The following is a 25,665-nucleotide window of genomic DNA, read 5'->3' on the forward strand; positions in this document are numbered from 1 at the left end:
CCTCCTGACTGATAAAGTAAGGGAAATCTCTTTTAAAATGATACATAAATACTATCCCACCAAGCATTATCTTCTTAGGTTGAAGAAAGACATCTCTGTTGATTGTTCATTTTGTGGAATGTACCCTGAAACAATGGTTCACTTGTTCTGGCAATGCCAGTATACCAACACATTTTGGAAAGTTGTATCCAGATGTATCATTGAACAGATTGACTCTGACTTTATGTTATACTGGAAAAATGTACTATTAGGGTTCTACAAAGACAATGGGGGAAAAAAAACACTAAACAAACCTTCATTATAAATTTAATAATCATTCTCGCTAAGTTCCATATCCACAAATGCAGATGGAATGATTCAAAACCTCTTTTCTTAATTTTTGAAGCAGAAACAAAGCAGTACCTGAGCTCTATTATGGATTCCAAAAACAGAAAAAGCTGTCAAGACTCTGGCTATATGCTCCTTATTTGGAATTTTTGTCTAAAAATCCCCTGGCTTCATTCTTTTTTTTTTCTTCTTCTTTTTTGTTTAAACGTTTGTAATATGTATGTATCTGTAGCACGTTCGTTTTGTTTTCTGTTTGCTAAGAATTGTATTCTGACTTGTTGTGACCGAAAGAACGAGATCCCGGATACAAGCGGCCGAAATGAGTTTTCTCCGCAGGGTGTCCGGGTTCTCCCTTAGAGATAAGGTGAGAAGCTCGGTCATCCGGGAGGGGCTCAGAGTCGAGCCGCTTCTCCTCCACATCGAGAGGAGCCAGATGAGGTGGCCTGGGCATCTGATTCGAATGCCTCCTGAACGCCTCCCTGGTGAGGTGTTCCGGGCATGTCCCACCGGGAGGAGACCCCGAGGAAGACCCAGGACACGCTGGAGAGACTATGTCACCCAGCTGGCCTGGGAACGTCTCGGGATCCCCCGGGGAGAGCTGGAAGAAGTAGCTAGGGAGAGGGAAGTCTGGGCTTCCCTGCTAAAGCTGTTGCCCCCGCGACCCGGCCCCGGATAAGCGGTAGAAGATGGATGGATGGATGGATGGATGTATTCTGACTTGTTCAATAAAGGTTAAAAAAAATATATATATATATATATATATATATATATATATATATATATATATATATATATATATATAAGCAAACGCAAATCGACAACGACAACCCCCCTCCCCCAACCCAGATTCACAGGCGATAGGGAATGGAACACACCGCAAGTTAAAAAAAAAATCATATTGTTGAGGTACTGTGTTTGATTACATACGTAGTCTCTTATTTAAAAATATAGGAAAAGTGTTGGCATGCATTTAGTATATGGCTTCCGTCCAGTGCAGTGTGTTGCTATGCTTAAGAGTAAAATAAAATATTTTTGTACATCTATATGTATATCGATTATATATATATATATGTGAGAGAGAGAGAGAGAGAGAGAGAGAGAGAGATACACACACACACACACACACACACACACACATAATTGTGGTTATTAATTTCTACAAAGAAATATAAAATATTTCTCCCCTGCGACCTGTAAGGATAAAGCGGATCACAAAATGGATGGATGGATAATAAAATATTTGTCTTTCGTTAGTTTGCAGCTTGCATGGGGCAAGAGCTTCTGTTGCCTGGGGTGAGCTGGCTTCAAATCCTCCCTTTAAGTGGCGCTAGTGAGCAATCAAAGGTCACCATTAAGATGATTTGAACATAACAATGGTGACAAAGCAACCACTCATTAGCTACCTGGTTATTCTGCCTAACCAATTAGCTTGGGGAGAAGAGGAAGCGGGAATTAAGCCCCCCACCCCACGGTCCCCCCCGCGCACACACACATCTGTTTACGAGTTGGTATTATTGGCGGAGGGATAATCACACCTTGTCACATGTTTCATTGATTGCGCCGCATTCAAACGGGCTCAACCTTCCTCTGGTTACAAGCGACAGATTGCCTTGCAAAGCGCTGCATTGTGGCTACCTGTTGCGAGATACATTTCACGGGGGGCCCTTATCAATTGAACAAATTTATTTTGGAAATGGGGATACATCAGCCACGCCCACCGGGCTGTTCAAATGGCAGGAACGGGAATTTCAAACGACCGCTTTGAATCGTTGCTTTGCATTGAATCTAAATTTAAAAAACATTGTAAAAAGAAGCTAACAGCGCAGGATCCAGAAGATTGTCGCGTCAAGGATTTAGGAGACGAAACACTGCTCTGTTTTAAATATAAAATAGGGGTTAATTACTGTAAAACGCATATAAGGGATGGGCGAGTACCGATACCATGTGTCGTATCGGACCGATACCGCCCTTATTTGAAGGGGATTGGAATTTTATGGAGGCAGTTTACTCCGGCCACCAATACTTCAGTTTAAACGAATAAATCTGACATTGAATAAGTCGTAGTGACATCGGTCTGAAAAAAAAAAGAACATTGCACACACAATAGTTGGGCAATAAAGTTCTGCATTAACTATAAAGTGGAAGCGGTGGGATTATTTTGGACAAGCGGGCGATAGCCGCAACCGCTCACCTGTTCCTCGCTTGGACGCCCGCTCCATCCGTCCCCGAGCGGCGGATCTTATCAGGAACAGGCCTGCAGCACCTGCACGACAAACAGTACCTGTGCATGCGCTGCTTTTTTCACCCCCACCGCCCCCCCCCCCCAAGCAAAATAATCCGCTGGCACAAAAGATGCTTTGAGATGAATCCATGCGATTGGCCAGCAAGGGAGATCATACGAGACGCATCCCGAGCGGGCGTCGCTAACATCGTCAGGCAAGCAAATGTGGGGGCTTCGCCTTTATCGCGCCATCCACGGACGAATACAGTTGGAGCGTTGAGCATTTTATCTTTCCTTATTTTGCCTGTACACACTCCCTGAACCGATGACTTTTCAAGCTGCCATTTTTATTTTATGAATTTATCGAGAGGGCCCACTGCCTCATGATCTTGTCAGCACTTAGCGTTCATTTAAACAGGCACGAATGACAAGAAGCGCTAGTGCTAACGTTAGCGCACTACGGTCCATCAATAGCGACAGCAACAGGAATTTAACTGAAGCGATAAATGAACACTACACATTAAATGGCAATGCGTCTTATGGACACACACAAAAATTAAACTCTCGAAACAACTTCGATGGGTTATAAATCTCGAAACAGCGCACCACTTTCGAACTGATGAACAACCTTCTCACCCTCTCATTTTAGTCGACCGCAACGCCACACAGCTCCCTGGCCTGAAAATGTCTAAAATGTTTTACGCTTATCTCAAGAATAGTCGTGGTGGTCTGAAAAAGTCGGAAAATCTCATCTCTGTTTGATTCGTTTTAGTCGATTTTTGGAGGGGGGGAAAACCACATTCCAAATGCACTCCCTCCGTTTTATAGCTGCAGTCGTCATTTGTCATCCATCCATCCATTTTATGATCTGCTTTAGCCAATCAAGGGCGTTCTGGAGCCTATCCCAGCTGTCTTTGGGCAGTGGGGGGGGCACCCTGAACCGGTTGCTAGCCAATCGCAGGGCACACTGAGAAGAACAACCATCCGTGCTCTCACTCACATTTCGGGACAATTTGGAGTGTTCAATCAGCCTGCCATGCATGTTTTTGGAATGTGGGAGGAAACCGGAGTACCCGGAGAAAACCCACCCATGTATGGGAGAGAACATGCAAACTCCACACAGGAAGGCCGGAGCCTCTGCACTGTGAGGTCAAAGCGCTAAACACTCGTCACCGGGCCGCATTCGTCATTTTTCATTTCATTTCATTAGATGGCATCATTTTCACGTGGTTCATTTCATTTACTGTATTTGGGGGGGGGGGCAGCCTCTGCTCACTGTTGACATCCTTAATGTGTGTCTGCGTGATTGTTTTCATTTCATCCAACAATCACGCAATGATTCTTTTCATTCACTCTCTCGCCTTTATTTGGATGTCCTACATGACTATCATCACGTTATTTCATCTTGGAAGTTTTCATTGCATGGGAGTTAAGATGAGATGACCTCCGTGTGGCTGAATGTGCTCCCTCCAAAGCTAATGACTTCATGCACATTTCCTCCTTGCTAAGAGGATTTGTACGTTATCCCAAATGTAGTGACCCCCCCCCACCCCCGCCGCCCCCCAAAATTTTTGGGGGGGGAATCCCCTCTAGCAGGCAGGGGGTACGAGGGTCCCACCAAAAAGGAAAAAAAAATGGTGGGAGGGCAGACGCCCCTCAGGGTCGCCCCCAAACCCCTACTGGGAAAATTGGTTTTATTCCAGCTGTGAGCATCTAATCCCCAGTAACACGCCGACAACTCAACGACCACGTCCCATTAAGGCCCGCCGGAAGACTTTGTTCGCGGATAAGCATTTGGACACTTTTCTAGTTGATACAGAGTTCGGCATGCAGGCTCGTTGAGTCAAACGGGTTTGACCTTGTTTTACAGTTGCAGAAGAAACAAAGAAAGTAGTTGACCCGGAGTCCTTTTTCTTTTTTTTTTTTTTTTTTTTTTGCTGTAACCCAGCATATCAGATGTAAACTTTTCCAGATAACAAACACACTTTTCTTCTTCCCGTTGCAACTTGATCATGACTAACCTCGCGTTAATAACGTGTGAAATCTTTCAACCGTGACGACTTTGATACGATGCTATCAATGCATTTCGTTGTTTGTTTTTTCACTCAGCGTCGTGACAAGTTAGGCCGTTGTAAAAAAAACAAAACAAAACAAAAAAAACACACAGACAAAAAGCTAACCTAAAAAAATGCATAGCAAAAAAAGATGATGATTTTGTGCAATCTTGGCAGGCTTTTTAAAAAAAAATACCTTCTGATTGTACAACTACTACACCAGGGATGGGCGACTTACAGGCTGGAGGGAGCCACACTTTTTTTCACTTCATAAACAGACATGCAACAAAAAATTTAATATAGAAAAAATATCTGAATACATATTTAATTTTTTGAATGCATTTTTCAATGCATGTTTAAAAAAAATCCACAATCCTAACCCAAATACAAAGTGTTTGAAGAAAACAATATAACTACATCCTCTAATATGCTTTTCCAGTGCAAAGGGCCCTCTCAGAAAAAGGACAATTGAAGGACAGCACAAAACTGTTGAACAAGGAACTAACAATTAATTGCAAGAACTCTCTTTTTTTCACAAAAAAATTAACAATTTGAATATTGTTGAGGTATATCTTAGACCTGCAGATTCCAAATCCACAAAAAAATTAATAAATAAATAAAATTATCAATACATCATTATTCATATTGTGCTTTTTTTTAAATCCGTACAATATATATATATATATATATATATATATATATATATATATATATATATATATATATATATATATATATATATATATATATATATATATATATATATATATATATTCATTCATTCATTCATCTTCCGTACCGCTTGATCCTCACTAGGGTCGCGGGGGGTGCTGGAGCCCATCCCAGCCGTCTCCGGGCAGTAGGCGGGGGACACCCTGAATCGGTTGCCAGCCAATCGCAGGCCACACATAGACGAACAACCATCCACGCTCACACTCACACCTAGGGACAATTTAGAGTGTTCAATCAGCCTGCCACGCATGTTTTTGGAATGTGGGAAGAAAACCGGAGCACCCGGAGAAAACCCACGCAGGCCCGGGGAGAACATGCAAACTCCACACAGGGAGGCCGGAGCTGGAATCGAACCCGGTACCTCTGCACTGTGAAGCCGACGTGCTAACCACTGGACTACCGGGCTGTATACAATATATATAATTTATATATTATATATATTTAATAACCAAAGCACACACGACAAAGTATATAAACAGAAATCGCTGCTCAAAAAGAACCAGGAAAAACAATAAATTAACAAAAAGCGCTTGCAAGACAAGGAAAGAGAAAATCCGAGATGATAAACGAAACGACGAGTCCAATTTCGTGAAACAAAAACATGAGCAAGATCAAAGACAAAATAACAAATACTTACAAGGCGAGAGCCCCGAGAGCAAAAACGAGATCTAGAAAACAACACGTGAGTAAGAGAAGCAACAAGGTCAGTAATCCGACACAGAAAAGCAGTATCTTGACAAATATAAACCATGACAATACTGCACTTGTAATATTGAATTACAGCTACCACAGTAGTGGATGACGATGGAAGTTGGATAAGAAACACCACGGCATTCGTTGAGTGCTGTATATGCGAGTCTAGAATTGTAGTACTGTGTGTACATAGGAAAGCACGGTGGCCTAGTGGTTAACAAGGCCACCTCATAGCTCTGAGGTTCTGGGTTCGAATTTCTTGTATACAGCCTTCCTCTTTGCACTTTGCACACTCTTCCCATGCTCACGCAAGTCCTCTTCGGTGACTGCGGCTTCCTCCCGCATAAGAAAAATGGCATGCTGCGTTCAAGAAGCCCTAAATATGAGTAAGAATGTTTGTTCGTCAATAGTACGTGACCCGAATGATGACAGGCGCTGTTGAAAATACATGAAATTGATGTTCTGTTGATAAAAACATGTCACTTTGGGGAGGGGGGGGGGGGGGTTGACACTCATTGTGTGAAACGAGCTGACGGTTGTTTTCCACAGTCTCAAATTCACAGCAATGTGTGCCGCTTGGAGGAATAAACGGCGACAGCTCACGTACTCGGGCCTGCTTTTGTTGGCGCATGGGGCAGTATAAGATCTGGTGTAAGTGCAACTAAGACATGTCTGCCATCTATTGGTGATTAGTGATACTGCAACTCATATTCACAGTCCCCCCCCCCCAAATATAATTTGAATAATTTTTAATAATAATAATAAATTAATGTTTTTGGGGTTGTTTTTTGATGAGAGGGGGATTAATCAAGGGGCCTCTCCAAGTGTCGTCATGGGCCACATGGACCACTAGTCGCCCTTCCTTGTGCAAAACAACTTTCTACATGCAAGTTTGTGATACAAAATACTTCAAATGCAGCTTCCTCCTTTCTCACACTCGCTAACGAAAATCTCACGCCGAAAAGCACAAACTGAGTGTCAAGGTCCCCAATCAGATAAAAAAGGCCCGTGAACTTGACGTTTCAGTTCAGCTCACAATGACACAACATCAAACCTGATAAAAAAATAAAAAAAAAAAAGGTTCCATTTATCTTGTCTATGGGAAGGAAGTCCTGCTTTGTTGCCACCTGGAGCCCACCGCTTGTATTCTTCTATTGCGCCCCTTTTATCTGGTCACCAGCATTGTGCACTGACTGCGCTCCATATACTCGACATTGCAAATAGACTGCAGTGGTGGCGGGCAGTGTTATCTCTTATCTGTTCTTGGGCATTCATAGCATGGGTATTAAAAAAATACATTTAAAAAAATCAAGATTGACATTTTACGAAAACGAAAATATCACTAGAAGTTTTGTAAGATTTTTTTCTGCGGAATTGTAATGCACTTTGGTGTGAAAAAGATTTCTACAGATCTCAAATTTGTACAACTAAAAATAGCACGAAAGTCGGGAGTTGCGCACAGATTAAGCAAAGTTTTGTTGACAATTGAACAAAAAGCGCTAAAAACATTTTTTTTTTTTCATCAGTGCCCGAACAAAGTTAGAAGTAAAAAAAAAAAAAAAAAAAGCAACATTCCACTTTTGTTTATTTTCATTTATATTTTAGAGAAAGGGGCGGCCCGGTAGTCCAGTGTTTAGCACGTCGGCTTCACAGTGCAGAGGTACCGGGTTCGATTCCAGCTCCGGCCTCACTGTGTGGAGTTTGCATGTTCTCCCCGGGCGTGGGTTTTCTCCGGGTGCTCCGGTTTCCTCCCACATTCCAAAAAACATGCGTGGCAGGCTGATTGAACACTCTAAATTGTCCCGAGGTGTGAGTGTGAGCGTGGTTGGTTGTTCATTTCTGTGTGCCCTGCGATTGGCTGGCAACCGATTCAGGGTGTCCCCCGCCTACTGCCCGGAGACAGCTGGGATCGGCTCCAGCACTCCCGCGACCCTTGTGAGGATCAAGCGGCTTGGAAGATGAATGAATGAATGAATTAGTGATATTGAACTAAAAAAAAAAATGTGATTGATCGGTAACCAATTGTTGGTGTCCCCCGCCGATTGCCCGAAGAGAGCTGGGATAGACTCCAGCACACCCCGCAACCCTCTTGAGGATAAGCGGATACAAAAATGGCTGGCTGGATGGATTAATTTAGAATTAAAAAAATACAAATAATACAAATAATGAAAATGGTTTTATTTAGTTTTTAAACCGCATGCTGGGACAACCCTTTAAGAAAAAAAAGTACAATTTTGCAAACAGCGTAAACTGCCTCATTGTTGTCCGTTGCAGAAAAATCTTTGGGGCTGAACAAATGTGCCGCTCAGGCTTTTTTTTTTTCCTCACTCTGCCACTTGGCTTTGCGTTGCAGAGCTGTGATTCGAAACATCAGAAGTGTTTGTGAGTTTTCCGCCGTGTCCGAGCAGAACGTTTAGTGGCTTGACGTCGGCGTATGCCTGCACACGCACTTAGCATTTAGCACTTCAGCGCTTCAAACCGGCGCATATTAGTCGCCCGAGGACGTATTTGGCGTCCTCATTGTTCGCTGGCGCTGAGGCGTCGTGGAGCTAAGTGAGGGGCCCCGATGGATAGCCGCCAGACCTCAGACCACCAGGCAAGGCAAGAGGAAGACGAGGGAATTGAGAATAGGGGACCAGAAGATCAGAAACGAATACAAAAGGGGGGAACCGCTATTGTCCTCGAGATTCCCGTGGATGTCAAATCTGATGACAAATCTGAATTGTAATTCAAGGCGTGCTTTGCCGGCTCATTAAGCTTTTCAATTCTACTCAGCTACATGTAGATTTGAGTGAAAACTCAAGTCTGCTTTGTCGGCATTTCACCTTCCAAACAAGTAGTGATTTTTTTTTTTTTTAGCGGATTTCATTCATACAAAAAGTAAATTGCAATTACACATTTCAGGAAACATGTTGTTTAGATTACAAGGTCACGGTCAAGGTCATCTTTATTGTCAAATATGCTTCCATATTTGTTTGTTTGTTTTATTGAGCATATATAGTACACGCAATAACAGGTTGACAAAGGTCAAACAAAATTCTAAAAGGAAAATTAGAAATAGTTATAAGAGAAAAAAAAACACACATCACAGTTATATGCTCAAAGGAGTAGGAAGAAGTAAATAACTTATCTTGTCCTACCCCTTATTATGTAACTGATTTTTCAAAACAAAGAAATGAAAAACTACATATCATTAAATATTTTTACCCTTGTGTATACTATGCTATTCTATTTCTACACCTTTTGGTTTGTATATATATTGTTATTCTTTCTTCTTTTGTATTTCGATTTTCTGATATTCATTATAATTAGCATTCCTTGAATACAATTGTTAAGTTGATCAAAATCCAAAACAAGAACAAACAGTTACATTACTATGTTTTATAAGAATATCAAATGTATCTATTTTAATTCAGATTCATTTAGTTATTTTGCACTAATCTTTTGAATTTGTTTTTGAACTCCTCCAACGATTTGCTCATTTTCAGATCCGTTTCAAGCTTATTCCATAGATTGACACCAATTACTGATACACACCTTTGCGTAATGTTTGTTCTTGTTCTGGATAACATATGACATATGACATGCAGCATAGATGAAAAATACCTTAACCATTTTGAAATTTGGAGAAAATGGTTGCTTATAAAACATTAAGAAACCCCGAATTTTGTCGGACTTCATACAAATGACCAGCATTTAGATGGAATTGCACTTTTCACAAATTGTTTGAATATGGTATGCTTGTTCCCCAAAAAATGTTGATACCACTTTGAAACTATGTGAAAAAGTAGCAGACAGAAAGATGTTTTCACTTTCAAATAAGCACGATTGTAACTTTAAAAAAAAAATCTAATTTAATTCGAGCACACAAAAACTTTGCGTTACTTGTGCTTTTTTTTTTTGGTCAACATTAACTTTTGCATGACCCCTTTTATTCCAACATGTTCGTTCTTGATAGAGTTTGATTTCTCAATGTTATTTTCAAGGAATTTGGCCATTGCAACTGGTTTTTATCTTGGCTTGCGTACTTTCTCACACCAGTAGAGAAGGTCCTCTGCATGGTTACATTACAGGCAGACGGTGTTTTGAAAGCGTTTCAAGCCGAGGGATAAGTGTAGTTGGAACAGATAAGGCCAGACAGTGTCTTAATTGTGCTCTTAACAGATCTCGGGTCGCGTCCTGGAACGGGTGAGTCTCCTATCCGTGGCAAGGTGTTGCTAATCTGACCGTCAATCTCGCTAAATTTGACTGTGCCAAGGACCGAGTGAGTCAATGCTGAGAAAAGAGAGAGAGGGGCGGGGGTGGGGGGGGGGTGGGGGATCATCTCGTCAAACAACTCATGGTGGATAGTGGATAGAATGGAGTAATGCAATTTGAGTTGTTTAGGATGCTATTTAACACAGCACAGAGGCTGTGTTAAATAGCGTTTGCGGTGGAATAATCGCACGGAACTCTTAGGGAGACATGGAAGGAAAGATTTCGAGGGAACGCTTTTTTAAATGCGCAGTATGTACTTCCGGGTTATCTTCCAGGTAAACGAAAGCAATAAAGAATCCGCAGGCGAGTTAAATTGAATTTTATTTTGAAATTGTCTTATATACTAAGACATATCATTTGTTCTTTATTTTAAGCACGGTTTCCAAATAAGTGAAAGACTCTAAAGCGTACTGTCGTCCCTCAAACAGCCGCGCGTCAGCGGCTATAGTAGCCAAACTGACCCGGAGGTACGAAAACGCGATTTAAAAAAAAAGTGTCCCCTTGCAAAAAAAAAAAAATTTGGATACAAATTAAAAAGTTTGAGTAATCACAGAAAACTTCTGAGGGAATACAAAGTTTTTAGGGGCTCTGTCGAATCCCCCTAAATGTTCTGAAAACAATGTGCAATGTAGATACCACAACATTCCACAAAATATGTAAAAATCAAACCCAATTTAGTTCAGTCTAAATGAAACGTACTAAATTTCATTTTTGCCTGTTTTTTGTGTAAGTGAAAGCTCAACACGGTAAAAAAAAAAAAGCCAATTTGACTCTTCCTGTTTGTTTTGTATACATTTTCACCTCAAGCTACATGTCGCTTTAAAAATAAAAGTTTGTTGGCTAATGAGGCGTCAAAGCGCTCGTTATGGGGAGGGAGTGCCGAGTTGGATGGGGACGGAACAAAAAGCGACACAGCAGAGGGGCGTATTGTTTCACTGTGCCATGGTGGGGTGACATCATATGTCCACTAAGCTGCCCTTTGTATGCCCCGCCCTCCTTCTGCTCCTCTCATTAGGCCCGGATCCCAAAATTAGAAGCTCCAATGAATACCACATCGGGCTGGCACGTTGTGGAGAATGCCCTTCTGGCCACAGGAATGCAATCTTTTTTTTTGTCTCTAAGTGTCCTATTAAATCCACACTAGCCCAAAAAAAATTCCTACATTAAACAATGCAAGGAGGAATTATCCAAAATTTGACACTAGTATCGCAATATTGTTTCATAAAACATAATGACTGATATTTAGGCCTGGTATAGAGATACTGTATGGCAAAAGGTAACAATTTGATTCGTCATGATATCAATGTTTGGTGCTGATATGGCAACACCGTCCGATAAAAGCTAACATTAGCTATTGTGATATAGACACTTCATTCTGCTATTCCGATACTGTACCATAAAAAAAGATATATTTCAACAATAGTCTTCTATATGCTTGTGGCAGCAAACTGTAAAACTTAATATGATTCAATACCTGAGTTTGCAGTTACACTATCGCAGTATCAATGATAGATGCTAGTATCGTGATACTGCACTGCCAGCCATTTATTTCATTCATCTTCCGAACCGCTTGATCCTCACTAGGGTCACGGGGGGTGCTGGAGCCCATCCCAGCCGTCTCCGGGCAGTAGGCGGGGGACACCCTGAATCGGTTGCCAGCCAATCGCAGGGCACACATAGACGAACAACCATCCACGCTCACACTCACACCTAGGGACAATTTAGAGTGTTCAATCAGCCTGCCATGCATATTTTTGGAATGTGGGAGGAAACCGGAGCACCCGGAGAAAACCCACGCAGGCCCGGGGAGAACATGCAAACTCCACGCAGGGAGGCCGGAGCTGGAATCAAACCCGGTACCTCTGCACTGTGAAGCCGACGTGCTAACCACTGGACTACCGGGCCGCGCCATTTATTTCAACACAATGTAATTTTTTTTCGTGCTTGTATTACAATACTGTGACCTGAAACAGTATCATTCACAGTATCATACAAAGTCATGCAAGTATCAAACAGTATCATTCACAGGCACAACTTAACGTCAAAGTCAAGGTGGTCCCGTAATTTTTCAGGAATTTTTCCACCATTCCCCTGCCCAAATCATCAAGTGGCATTCAATGACATGGTGATACGCAAACACGCACCTCTGCTTGTGAACTCAGGCGCACCCCTCCCCTCGCGATCTGAAAGGTCATGAGAAACATTGCGCTAATCCCCTCACCGTCCCTGCTTCTCTTCTGAGAGCCAGAGGAGGGGGGGGGGGGGACTTTTTGTTTATCCCGAACAAAAGGGGTGTGGGAGTGAGCAAAGAGTTCGCGCACCAGAAGCACCACCTGCAATTAACAGCTTACAGGTCGGCCCCTCCCTCAGTGATCACGCGGATGAGAGGAAATGTCAAGATTACGTTGGAGGGTACTAGGGAGACTTTTGTCGTACGGTCTTGCTTCTGGCGGAAGCGGGAGGACAGTCACCTTACACCCTCGATACTGTAATTTTGGAGGGGAAGGGAGGACGTTTTCATCATGCGGCTCACACGTTCGTCAACGAGGCCTTTTGTTTGCCGGCCCATATGTTGGATTGGCCTCAATTAATGCGGACATCTGCCGAGGACCAGGAGATGTGATCCAATTCCAACTGAACTCAGTGATAATTGGCTGACAACATAGCTTCAGCCTGACAATATTTTAAAAAAAATGTAATTCACATTGCGATACAGGATATCAATCACGATACGTGTCCGTATCGGTGCATCTGAAGAAGGCTAAACTCAAGAATGTTCGAAAATGCTCATGACTCTCAGCGACATGCATCTTGATATTTTGCCCACATTGATGACATCATCACGATACAGCGATAACGTCGTACGAATTGAATTTGTGTGTCCTCTACATGGCAGTGAGGCATCATCCAAATAGTGAAGTGGAAGAGAAGCATGGCAGATCATATGCATGCATGCATCCAGCATGAGGGCCCATGGGTGGTGGATCATTTGTCAACCCACACAGGAGGCATGCTGGTAGTCCCACCGCACCATAACAACCCCCACCCCTCCTGCACACACACACACACACACACACTTCAGTGGGGGAAACTGGGTGGCAGGGGATGGGAGGATGTAGCCCCAAGCCGAGCGTGACGTCCCTTAAAAAAAAAAGCCTCAAGACCATTAGAAAAAAAAATATGAGTCATGGCACTTTAAAAGCAAGCAGTGTGTACAAAATAAATACAAAAATCACCCAGCACAATTATGTTAACGTACAAGGCCAAGCGAGGCAAGAAAATAGTGTCTCATCGTGTATCAGTACAGTTGGTCAGCCCAAAGTATTTCCACTCGTGTACAATTGCATAAGCCGTTTTTGCTGCCCTCAAGTGGCCAACACAAATACTGCATCTTAAATTGGCATTCTCATTGTCAATCCAGTAGAATTACTTTTCTTACTCAAAGTCATCTGTTGCTAAGCAGAAGGCATGTAAGGGCCACGCCCCTTAAGGACAAAAGGCAGACAGGAAGTCAAAGATACGGCCCTTCATTTTAAATGCAAGTGCTGTGTATTCAATATAAACATTCGAAATAACTACTTCAATGATTGTAAAGCCATGTAGACAAGTGATTTGCTGTTGTCAATCAGATGAACACTAAACCTAAACCTCAAATCCAACCCCGAGCTCTACCCCTCATCCTGAACCTAAAACCCCAACACCAAACCTCGACTGTCGCAGTCCTAACCATGAACCCTAACCCTTAAACCAAAATCTAACACCTTCCCCCTAAGCATCAACTGTAAACTTTATCCTCAAGGGTGAAACCGAAGCCCAACTCCCACCCCACCTCTATAATTCAACCCCCCCCCCCCCCCGAAGCTAAACTCGAACCACTCACAATTAGCATGGGTACTTTTGCTCTGGGTCACTACAAGCTGGAATCATGCCAGTCCGAGTCATCAGGGTGGGATCTGAACTCATTTCCATGCTGGGCACAAACGCAGTTTGAAAAGGCCTACGAGGAACAAAAAGGGAGGGTGAAGTGTTGGGGTGGGATGGGGGGGGTCAGTTGACTGAATGCCTCCCACACAACATCCCACCCTTGTCCTCCATTTCTGCTTTGCTGAGAACAGTACCGCGGTGTTCCGGGAATGAGATTTATCGGCGTAACCTCGCGCATGGGGCCCGGCAAACAAAAAGGAGCGCATCACGCGAGGGCAGAGGGGGTGACGCGGACAAGGGGGCGCAGTGGCGGGTGTATATAAACAGAGGCCGGCGTACATTCCCGATCCCACGGTCTCACTTGTGCTACGTCACCCCGTTTGCCCGTTGCCCCGGACCGCAGCCATGGCGTTTGACGGAACTTGGAAGGTGGAACGCAGTGAGAACTACGACGCCTTCATGGAACAAATGGGTGAGTGGCAAAAATCTGAAAATCTTCTGGACCTTTTAGGGTGCAATGACTTGCTCCCTCAAGGGTGCGACAGTTACTCGAAGCTCCTCGTCGTTAAGACCTCATACCTTCATTGGTTTGGGCTTCAGAGACAAGAGCCAACTGCGAGCAGATCCCCATTTCGGATTCTCCAGGGGATATATTTTGGTCGGGCTGGCTAACCACAGGGAGTATCGTTGGAGATACATTTGGCAGAGTGACAATTTGGTGGCAGAGAGTCAATCTCGGGAGTGGGGAAGGACGGCGGTGCCCACTTCACGGTGTAGATCTGCTTCCGCCATGTTGAGATTTTAGTGCATCACATCCAAAGAGAATGAAAAGAATTGCTTTGACAGGTCACGGTTGGATTCCGCTGTGAGCACTCTCACAGGGGTGCAGCCCTCCCTCTTGCAGATCCGCCGGCCTCTGCTCATCTGCATTTCTTTGAGTGAGCTCCCCAAAGTGACTTTTGTGTTTCGTTTAGGTATCAACGTAATGAAGCGCAAACTCGCGGAGCACGACAACCTCAAGATCAGCATCCAGCAGACAGGAAACGATTTCCACATCAAGGAGTCTAGCACCTTTCGCAACAAAGACATCCACTTCACTCTCGGGACACCCTTCGACTACAGCCTGGCTGATGGCACCGAGGTCTCGGTGAGTGGCCTTATCAACTATTAAAATGTCTTATTAGTATTCCAAAGTTGTACTATTCGTGAGCACGGAGAGTGTACTAGTACATGGACCCTTATTAAGCCCTACTACGACAATTCAGCACTCTAGTCCTTTCTAAAAAAATTCCCACCAGTTGTGTATACTAGTACACAATTTAACCTCACTAATGAACTGCTGTGCTGCTGTTGTAACACAGCTAGCCCAGTGCTAAAGCACTATTCGATTCCTTGTGTCTACTGGAGGGCACAAGTGCATGCTAGTCCTTCTACTATTGCTCTGAGTCATCTCAATCGTGCAAGTATCCTAGCACGTGGACAGGATGAATATGGTCGAAACGCATACTCGTCTGACTGGGAAGTTTGGGCCCGTGTGTCCATCAGGGGACGTGGGAGATGGAGGGCGACATGCTGAAAGGCAAATTTACGCGAAAGGACAACAACAAGGTGCTGACCACCACCAGGATCCTGCTTGGAGGAGAACTCGTGCAGGTCAGTGCACTTTGGAAAGTGCAAACTAACCAGGACACATGGTGTCTTGCTGCCCTTAAGGGTTGTTTTCAGGTATCTAAACATTTCCTTTTTCTGCACCCCTGCAGAGCTATAACTACGAGGGCGTGGACGCCAAGAGAATCTTCAAGAAGCAGTAGTTTTCCTATTGTTGTTGTTTTTATTTTTTAACCCAGATTTCTTTTATCTTTTCCAATAGGAAGCATAATTATGTTATTGGACAGTAAGGCATTATTATTAACATTTTCTATCGAAAAAAAAGTCAATTTAAATTGTTACATTTGTGCAAATAATTGAAATATAAATTTAATTTAAAAGTGTATCGGTAGTTTGTCAAAGGGATGTTGAAATGACTGTAATTACAGCAACTGTCCACATGAGGTAAGCAAATGTCCAATCGTTTGTTTTTTTTTATAGCATTAAACAGTAACAATCGTTTTGTCATACTGTATTGTCTTATATTTACGATATGGATTTCAATATATTACTCTTTTAGTCCTGTCATATATTCTCATCAGATGTAGTCGTCGGCTTCGAAGATTCTTTTGTGAATTATTGAAACGAGGACTGATTGGCGCGCAGTATCTTTGAAGACCTGTAGGCGCAAATCGTCCTTCTGACCACCAGATGGTGCTGTGCACCACCTGATAGCGTGCCACGCACAGACGTTCACGCAAGCAGGTTCACGCACATTCGCACTCCTCGGCACGCCACCTTACAAAAGCAACTCTGGGTCATACATATCGGGATCATGTCGATCTTTAATGGCAAACGGCCTGAAATGTCTTCAATGAACATTTTCATAAAAACCTTTTTTTGTTGTTGTTTTGAGACAAACAAGGCTTGGCTAATATGCAGCTAGCAACAACGTATACACAAACAAGCATGTACTGTACCATATTAGAAAAACACCCCAATGGCATTTGTTTTCTTTTCGTTTTTTTTAAATCAGGATTTCACAGTGAATTATGTAGTATTTATACAGTATATGATCCATACAGTACAGTACGTTCCAACCCGTCTGATACAACACACACCCACACATACAAATGAATATACAATAATACTTACATTGAATTATATAATTGGGAAAACAACACCCATAAAATACGCACGCGCACACTTTATAAATACTTGGAAAGGGGAAAAAACGGCATGAAAAAAATGCCTTATAAAAAAAAAATAATTCTCGGATCGGATACCATTGTGCATATTAATAATTGTTAAACATCAACTAGTCTGATAAGAAGGTGTATTTGGGCCACACAAAAACAGGAAAAAAGTTAGCCGAATATATGCAAAATAGACAACTCGATGTACACGGAATCAAGTCACGAATAACCCAAAAATAAAATGCATTCACCAGAATAAAGTCATCTTTCCAGGAAAAATATGATGGAGCTCAAGTTGTAATATCGTGAGGAAGGAAAAACTTTAAAAAAGACAAATCAATGAAAAAAAAGGCATAATAGAAAATTTGGGCAAAAATAAAGTCGGAACATACCAAGAAGGGGAAAAAAAAGTACAAGAGTATAGACTTCATTTTCAGAACAGAACAACTTTTCACAACATTGCGACTTTTCCACACGACTTTTTTATCGTAATAGTATTTGTTTATGCTGGTCCGAATTTTTTTTCCTAGTAACAACTTTTTTATCTGGTATCTTCAGAATTTATTCATGGAATATTGTGACTAATACAGTGTTGCAACTTATGTCCTTTACAATTGCGACTTTTTTCCCGTGGCCTTTTAGAGTCATTTTCTTTCAGTACATTCATTCATTCATTCATTCATCTTCCAAGCCGCACTAGGGTCGCGGGGGGTGCTGGAGCCTATCTCAGCCGTCTTCGGGCAGTAGGCGGGGGACACCCTGAATCGGTTGCCAGCCAATCGCAGGGCACACAGAAACGAACAACCATTCGCACTCACACTCACACCTAGGGGCAATTTAGAGCGTCCAATCAGCCTGCCACACATGTTTTTGGAATGTGGGAGGAAACCGGAGCACCCGGAGAAAACCCACGCAGGCCCGGGGAGAACATGCAAACTCCACACAGGGAGGCCGGAGCTGGAATCGAACCCGGTACCTCTGCACTGTGAAGCCGACGTGCTAACCACTGGACTACCGGGCCGCCCTCTTTCAGTACAGTGTGGTCCAAATACGCCTTCCGAGATACAACGCTATCTAACGGGGAAGATTGTTTACGAAAACGACATGTAAAAATTTGGTTGTCAAACTGTGGCAAGGACAAGATTTTTGCGATGGACGTTGCTACGGCAGACTCGGCTCCCTTCTTAAAGATGAACATTTCAATACAGAAAAGTAGTTGCCTAAAAATAGACAAAAGGAGACTTCAAGTCAGCGCCCTTAACTAAAGAAGAAGAAGAAAAAAAAATCCGATTGAGGACTTGATGAAAGGCGTCAAAAAGAGAAAAGTTGCACGATCCGAGCTCGCTTAGCTCCAGTGTACAAAATGAAATGCCTTTGGTCTGCTGCTAATTATAGCTGTGTATTGCCGTCTCGAAAAAAGAAACACTCGCGTCAACAAGAGCACGCCAACAGTACGGCTTTGGTATCGCACTCTCTTCTTGTTGGCTGGCAAATAAAAAAAAGCCAAAAAACAAACAAACAAACAAAAAACAAAGCCACAGCATTAACTCCAGAGGTCAAACAAAAGAGTTTCATGTTGAACTAGGCGGAGGTAATCTCTTGGCATTTGATTTGGAATACCATGCAGAGGACAACCCTAACAAAAACAAAAAAAAGAAGAAAAAAAAACCCCTAATCATTTGTTCGATTGTCAGATGAAGTCCTAATATTGTGAGAGGGAATCGTGTAATTTTACAACCATAAGAAATGAAAAGTCGAAGCGATTCCGACTTTGATGGTCATAAAATTGCAAGAAAAAAAATCTTTATATTACGAGCACAACCAGTGTTTGTGGGTGAAAAACGGGGAATGGTTTTAGTAACACATAATTTATTACAATTGTCTTGTTATGGCAAAATGCCATCTTTTTTCCCATAACAGCACAAATGTATTCATTTTTTTCAAGGAATAATGGACCTCCTTATAAACAGTGTGATGAAATTCAAACTTTCATTGCAACAAGATGACGACTACTTTCACGACAGAGCAATTTTGTAAATGTAGTCTTGCAACATGACTTTTTTTTTTGCAATGTGACATTCTGCAACTTTACGGCTGTCTTGGAACACAACAGCTTTTTGATTTCAATGCGACTATTACTGTCTGTTAAAATTATGGCATTTTCGTTGGAAAGTAAACAGCTGCGTTCGGAAATTAACGTGAGCAGAGCAAGCTCCGCCTTCTGCCGCGCAGAAGGACGAGGAAACATCCATATCATAACAATGTTACTTTTACTTTTTAGTTTAAAATGGCTTTCCTTAACCAGAAGTCACATTGAAGACAAAAGTACAATCCTAGTAGATTAATACACCTTGTTGTGCAAACCGAAAGGTGGGTGCCATGACTACCATTTGGCGACTTCCAGTGAAAGATCCTCCTTCTTTTTTTTTTGTTGACCTCTTTCAAAGAAGAAGACGAAGAAGAAGCAACGATAGTTCACAATGCGCATTCATCTACCAGGATTGTAGCTTCCGCGGCAGTGCGACATGGGATTCTGGTTAAGGGAAGCCATTTTAAGATCAAAAGAAAAAAACTTGAACATCGTTATAAAACTGACGTTTCGGCGTCTTCGCGTGTTGCCAGATTGCAGATGAATTTATGAACGCAGCCGAGTCAAAGGGTGGGAAGTGTGTGGGGAGAGGTTGTAACGCAAATCCTACTTCCCCTTTCTTTCTTGAAATGTTACAACCATTCTCTCTAAATTTTTCTCGCAACAGTATGATGGGATTACACATTGTCCCCCCTCACAATAGAACACCTTTAAAATGGTAACAACTGTAAATAATTTGTTCATTTGTTGCATCATAATTCCACACTAGGCCAACATGAACCCATCTAAATTGGTTACAAAAATACCTCTCGTAAAAAACATTTTTTTTTTTGGGAGGAACAATCTTAGTTAGTTGTTTTTTTTTTGTTTGTTTTGTCTCAATGTCATGCTCTTAATAATTCCTACTAACACGAATAAGAATGATATAAGGACTACTTAGTCGGATAATAACGTCTTCATCTTCACCATCCGGCAGCGCTTTAGCCACACGCCCGTGCATATGAGCGCACATCTCCTTGCATACTTGTAAACAAAGCGGGGCGGGGGCTGAGAGGGCTGCGGGGGGGGGACCTTTGGCGGAAGTGTAGCCAGAGCGCCGCCAGGATATCTTGAGTCTGTAACGGTATTTAAAAAAAAAAAAGAACAAAAAAAAAAGTGGGCAGGGGTGGGTTCTCGATGTGTGATGGAGGCGGGTGTCTGGTGTGTCCCGAGGCCTGCGAGAAACAGCGGAGAAGAGAGGAGGGGATTGGTGGGGGTGGGGGCAACCAAAAAGAAGCAGGTGAAGTTGCTATGGCGACTGCACACTCGTAAAAGCACACGGAGGGGAGTATGACGCAAGCAACCTCAAAGGCGGCGAGGTGAAGCACGAAAGAGAAATAAACCTTTTGCCGTCATTAAAACCTTAAACGTTGGTTAATTTTGAGTTGTATTTTTTTTCCAGTAAAAATGATGCCTTCCACTTACAATAGTAAAAGTTTTTTTGGATGGAAGACTGACTTTTGGGGAATAATTACTTTATTTCATGGCATTATCATGATTATGTTCACATCACATTTTGGGGGGGATGCGGGGGGGTGGGGGGGGTTAAATGACGACTTTATTCATCATAACATGGCAACTTGTTTCTCGTAACATTTACAATTTCGTTCTTGTAAAGTTACGACTCGATTCGGGATGTGGGTATGGAGCCTAAACTGGCCCAGGGGCTGAATTATTAAAAACTGGAGTATTGATAAGCTCCACCCTTAACGACTCTGCTAACGGTTTTGGAGAAATTACTCTCATTCATTTTTGATTTATTTAGACCAGCGCCGGCCAACTGCGGTCCTCGAGGGCCCCAACCCAGCGTGTTTTACATGTCGGCCTCCTCCTAACAAGCCCGATTCAAATGATCAGCTCGTCGGAAAGCTCGGAGAAGCCTGAGGACGATACGGATTCATTTTAAATCGGGTGTGATGGAGGAAGGGGACATCAAAAATGTCCTAAATAGGCGATCTCAAAGTTGGACACCCCTGATTTAGGACGTCATTTTGCACTTTCTACCTCTCCGATATCTGATTTCTAACAAGAATATTAAAAGATGGATATATTTGACGAGTAAGTGTACGGCATTGATAAGCAGTAACGTTAAGAGTAGTCGTATCATTACAACCAATAGCCATCCAAGATTCCATTGCTGTAATATCTTGATTATTACTTGATTCTTAAATCTACATTTATTTTGGGGGGGATATGAGGCAGTGGTACAACTTCATTTGCATGACAACTTATTCTTGTAATGTGACCTAATGTGGAAAAACAAACAAACAAACCAGTACTGTGATGCCCTTGCATGATGGCAAGGAGAGCTTCTTATTTCACATGGAAACGCCCATGCCAAAGCAAAATGTTTATATTCCCACCACGTTTCCAATGAGGAACTTCTCAAATTTAGTGGCAACTTTCTAGAAATAATCAATCACAGTCCCGCCTTAGTCATCGTTTCAAAGGCCAAACACTGAGGTGACGATATGTAAATGGCTTCCAAAAAAATATAAAGATGAGCTTTGTTGTCACTTTATCAATGTGTCTGCCATATTTTTTTTTTTGGACTGGACGGCTTTAAGGTAAGTCCTCAAATGTCAGGCAACTTTAAAGACATTTTTTGTATTTTTTTTAAATCCAGACAGTTTGCTCAAAATTCCAACAACGGTCTTTAGAGCTTCCACTATTGAAATTCGTGGCAGATCAAACGCAGCGCGAGTCAAAATGAGCCTGAGCACACCCTGCCACCACAAAGTGAAGGAAGCCCCCCAGGGCAGAGAGGAAGAAGGTGTGAGCTTCACACCTTTTGTCGTTGTCCGTTAGCATCAGCGGACGCTAGCTATACGCTTACCGACGGTTCGCTGCTACCGCAGCCGGAGTCACTCCTCCCAGAGGGGTCAAATCGGAGCGGAGAGGCAGTCAGCGAGGCCCGTCACAGCCGGCCGAGCCCACCATCACACATCAGGAACCTGAGGAACGCCCGGACAGATGTTTACAGCCGAGCTGGCGGGACAGACACTTGCGTGCCGAGACCAACGCAAAGACCCGTCGTTTTCAGTTAGGCACACACTGCGTATGCCAGTCTCAAATCTTAGCCTTTAAAGAGGGAGTTTGCAGCTGACCCAAAAAATAAAAAAAGAAGGCAAGTAAGATTTGAATGTATCCTCACTTCGCGAATCATTATTTATGTATTTTAATAAGAACGTTTTATGTTTTGCGTCGTGTTACAAGATAAATATTGATTGTTAACCGCGTACGTGGCACAGGTGCATGCTGCTACATTGCATTTTTGTGCGGTATTGATGATTTTTTTTTTTCAGAACTGCAAGTGGTAAGTGGTAAGTGGTAAGACCCAGGTTCTAAAATTCAGAGGTGGGAGGGGGGCAGTTTTTTCATTGGCCCATCAGGGAAATCCTGCGAGGCAGGAAAGAATAAGATTTGAGGGACACGGCTGGCCTAGCTAATGCCCGACGGCACGCGTTCAATCAAGGGTGAGCGAATCGACGAGAACCCGCGCGCTTTCCCGACGCTCGGCTTCGCTGATGCGACGCCCGTAACTTTCCCGAGACCGCCCTGATTTGTTCCGGCTGAGGCGGCCAAGGTTAAAGACTGGGGTTGATCATTGAATACGTCGGCGCGCATTTGCGAACGCTTTAGCGATTTGCCGGCTTAATGTGTTACAGGCAAGAATTTGCAGCCAGGCGCAAGATGTGGGATCTGTCAACAAGGCGCGTTTGAGGACACGGGAGGCGGTTTTGCCATCTCGTCAACGAGTGCGACGGGTTTTGCCGTTTTGCCTCCAACTCATATGAACGTGGCCTACAGTTGTTTGTGCGCCGAGCTAGTATTGATCAGGTGAAAGAAAGACTCCATGAAGCTCCATATAAAGGTAAACAAATTGCCGCGCAAGCTAATAAGGGTCAGTGCGCCGTGTGGCCTGCCGTATGGTGGAATTCCGATTTTAAAAACGGAATGAGCTCTAAAATCCACCATTACAAATAAATTCATGAAAAAAAATATCTTGACTGGTAACGTACGTGACCTTTTCTACTGCCCACAGTTTGCCGGGTTCGTCGAGTTTTTCGGGCAAATGTCGGCATTTGAAACGTCACATTGTTTCATCTCGGAATTTCGTGAAACTGGTGGATGCTGTATTTTTAAGTAAAACTTGAGAGAGAACGCTCAAACCATTTCATTCGAATTTTAAGGTGGTTTTTGGCCAAATAGGCCATTTGTAACAATACAAAAAACATGGAACCCACTGACTTTCATTTTTGGGAAATCTTGTCTCATAGGTCAGACCAAGAAAGTTACATTGAATATTATTTTAGAAATGGTGTTGACACCGTGCCATATGTTGATCTGGACACGAGCAAGGATGTATGGGTAAAGCAAAGGGAGGGGGTTGGGGTACGGGTACGGGTAAGGATTAGCGGGAGTGTTCGTTTTTGTCCATTCTGGAACTATAAATTTTTGGTTTTGTCACGCTTACAGTTAAATAAACCAACTGGTGGCCTCCACATGGACAACACAATTTAGAAAGGGTCGGGGATGGGGGGAGGGGGGGTGCTCGAAGCCCCAGTAATCTGGAGAAAAGCCCTTAGGCCCCGGCTGTGTTTCTCACGTAATGGCAATAGCCGGCCGGCGATGAATGCGGGCCAGCTGACAAGTCTCTGGCTGCGGAACGCAGACACAGGGACAGCGCGCTTGGACTTGAGCGTTACATGTCAATGGGGGGGAGGATGTGGGGCGTGGGGGTGGGGCAAGGGAACAAAACCCCGCTTCCTTATTAGAAAGGGGCCCCAGCTGGAACCAGTGATGGGAGTTGGTCCAACATTGGGCGGGAACCGTCGCTTCCGCAAAAAAAAAAAAAAAAAGCTCCTCGGGGCCAGTGGTCAGACGACATCCAGTATACGAGTATCGCTCTTCTCGACAAGATCCCCCCCCTTTCCCCCCAAACCCACGCCTGCTCCCACCGTCATGTTTTGTCAAACGGAAAATGCGGATTACCTTTCCCTTCAGTTGACTTGGCATTAATGTCCGCTATGAGGTCGTCTTTGAAGACACCCGCGTGCCGCTGAGGCACGCATGTCAAATACAATTTGGCTTGGCAAACAGCGGCGCACCGTGGGGGTCGGTACTGTTCTTGTCACACGGCTCCAAGGTGGCCACTTCACTCATTTCATCGACTTTGATCACGGGGGATTAACAGGGACTCTATTGATCGCTTTTATTTGTTTTTTAATTATTCATTTTATTTAATGAACCCTTTCAGGGACAGCAGTCACTACAGTGGACAGCTTATCATGCTATCAGGTTAGAGGGTGCATGAAAGGGTTAATATACTTTTTTTTTTATAGTTATTGCAATTTTTCTGTATTCCTACACCAAATGTTGCTTGGCATATGATGTTTCTTAACAGCAAGCTGTCATACGCGGCTACTGTTATTTGAAGACACAATTGAATAATTAGCAGTGATGCTAACATCGCTAACCCATCCGGGTTAAGTTGAAGTGTGAATGTTCCAAATTCGCGGGATTCAGCTGAGATCAGTCAATGTTAGCCTCTGTGCTAACCGCTACCGACACATTCGCTAACTTCCCCCCCTTAAGGGGTCTTAACAATATGTTTCTTCCTGTCTTTCATGGTAGGACGGTTCTAGTGACAGCAAGACTGGTGCCTTGCGCATTAAAAATAAAATAAAATAAAAACATTGATAAAATATACACATGCACATGACTGGCGACTGACTTGGATACGCCACGCAGGAAGAGATTTGTGGTTTTAAATTTCCACACGAACAACAGAGGAAATTTCATTAAATACTAGCATTCCATTGCTAGCCAAAAAAGCAGCATGCAGTCACGAGTATTCGATGGAGTCATAGATACGATCATCAATTCTAAAACGACTTGCCCGTGCCGGCCCGACGCCGCTTTCTTTCATCCACATGTGCACAAATTCATGGTACTCACACATACTTCAGCAGAACTGCCTCGACTTCCATCCCTGAGGAGTTCCATCTGCAGGTGGGAGCCAGCGAATCTATTAAAAAAAAAAAAGACAATAGGAATCATTGAGCATCTGAGACGTCAGCACGTTCAAATGCATTTCTCCAGCTGTCATCATCTCGCGCCGCCGCCGTCGAATCACACGTATGGAAATGCGAGCAAAGATAAAAAGGGCTTGCAAGAATAAATAGCGAGGGCCTTTTGGTGCTAAAAATATGCTTGATGCGGCTTAAGCTGAGAAAGACCCGGCGGAAGGCGTGCCAACGGCTTCATGGGAAGAAATTGTCAGGGATCAATAATGAACTCTACTGGGGAGTCGCGCTGGAGCGTTGTAGATTAAAGGCACTTGATAAACAGGATAAAAGGCTGGCGGAACCAAAAAAAAAAAAGTGGGGGGTGGTTTAACAAAGTAGCTAAAATTATGAAAACTGTAGATGCCGCGCCCCAATTAGTTAAAGGTTGACGCTTCCCTTCCACCACATCAGGAATTAGCAAATTCTAAGTCCTAGTTTTCAAACACAGAGCCCTTTTCAACTGAGTTGCTAATCA

General features: G+C 43.2%; 3 protein-coding genes across 4 annotated transcripts in view; 1 reads left to right on the forward strand and 2 right to left on the reverse strand.

Moving 5' to 3' along the window:
* The window catches only part of mfsd8 (major facilitator superfamily domain containing 8), a 375,281-nt gene that overhangs the window by 309,667 nt on the left and 39,949 nt on the right, over positions 1–25,665 (reverse strand). The gene's annotated exons all lie outside the window — the stretch shown is intronic.
* LOC127605322 (fatty acid-binding protein, intestinal-like) lies at positions 14,413–16,316 on the forward strand. The gene is made up of 4 exons (XM_052072729.1): positions 14,413–14,680; positions 15,183–15,355; positions 15,754–15,861; positions 15,969–16,316. Exons 1-4 carry the CDS (start codon positions 14,614–14,616, stop codon positions 16,017–16,019), a joined length of 399 nt encoding a protein of 132 aa, XP_051928689.1. The 5' UTR covers positions 14,413–14,613; the 3' UTR covers positions 16,020–16,316.
* The window catches only part of LOC127605301 (RNA-binding protein with multiple splicing-like), a 31,980-nt gene continuing 22,935 nt past the window's right edge, over positions 16,621–25,665 (reverse strand). Inside the window, exons 7-9 of one of the 2 annotated variants that reach the window (XM_052072716.1) lie at positions 25,081–25,150; positions 21,956–22,073; positions 16,621–20,294 (exon numbers count right to left, since the gene is read on the reverse strand). In XM_052072716.1, the coding sequence (XP_051928676.1) occupies positions 25,088–25,150 (63 nt within the window). In that variant the 3' untranslated portion in view covers positions 16,621–20,294; positions 21,956–22,073; positions 25,081–25,087. The remainder of the gene's footprint in view (positions 20,295–21,955; positions 22,074–25,080; positions 25,151–25,665) is intronic. The other variant, XM_052072717.1, reaches the window with a different exon arrangement.

Source organism: Hippocampus zosterae, chromosome 1, assembly GCF_025434085.1.
Source record: "Hippocampus zosterae strain Florida chromosome 1, ASM2543408v3, whole genome shotgun sequence".
NCBI classification, from domain to species: Eukaryota; Metazoa; Chordata; class Actinopteri; order Syngnathiformes; family Syngnathidae; genus Hippocampus; species Hippocampus zosterae.

Excerpts from the sequence above, each read along its gene's own strand:
- LOC127605322 (XM_052072729.1), top strand. The coding sequence starts at position 14,614 with ATGGCGTTTGACGGAACTTGGAAGGTGGAACGCAGTGAGAACTACGAC. Across the intron at positions 14,681-15,182 it reads CGCCTTCATGGAACAAATGG|GTATCAACGTAATGAAGCGC; the intron begins GTGAGTGGCAAA and ends TGTTTCGTTTAG. Across the intron at positions 15,862-15,968 it reads TTGGAGGAGAACTCGTGCAG|AGCTATAACTACGAGGGCGT; the intron begins GTCAGTGCACTT and ends GCACCCCTGCAG.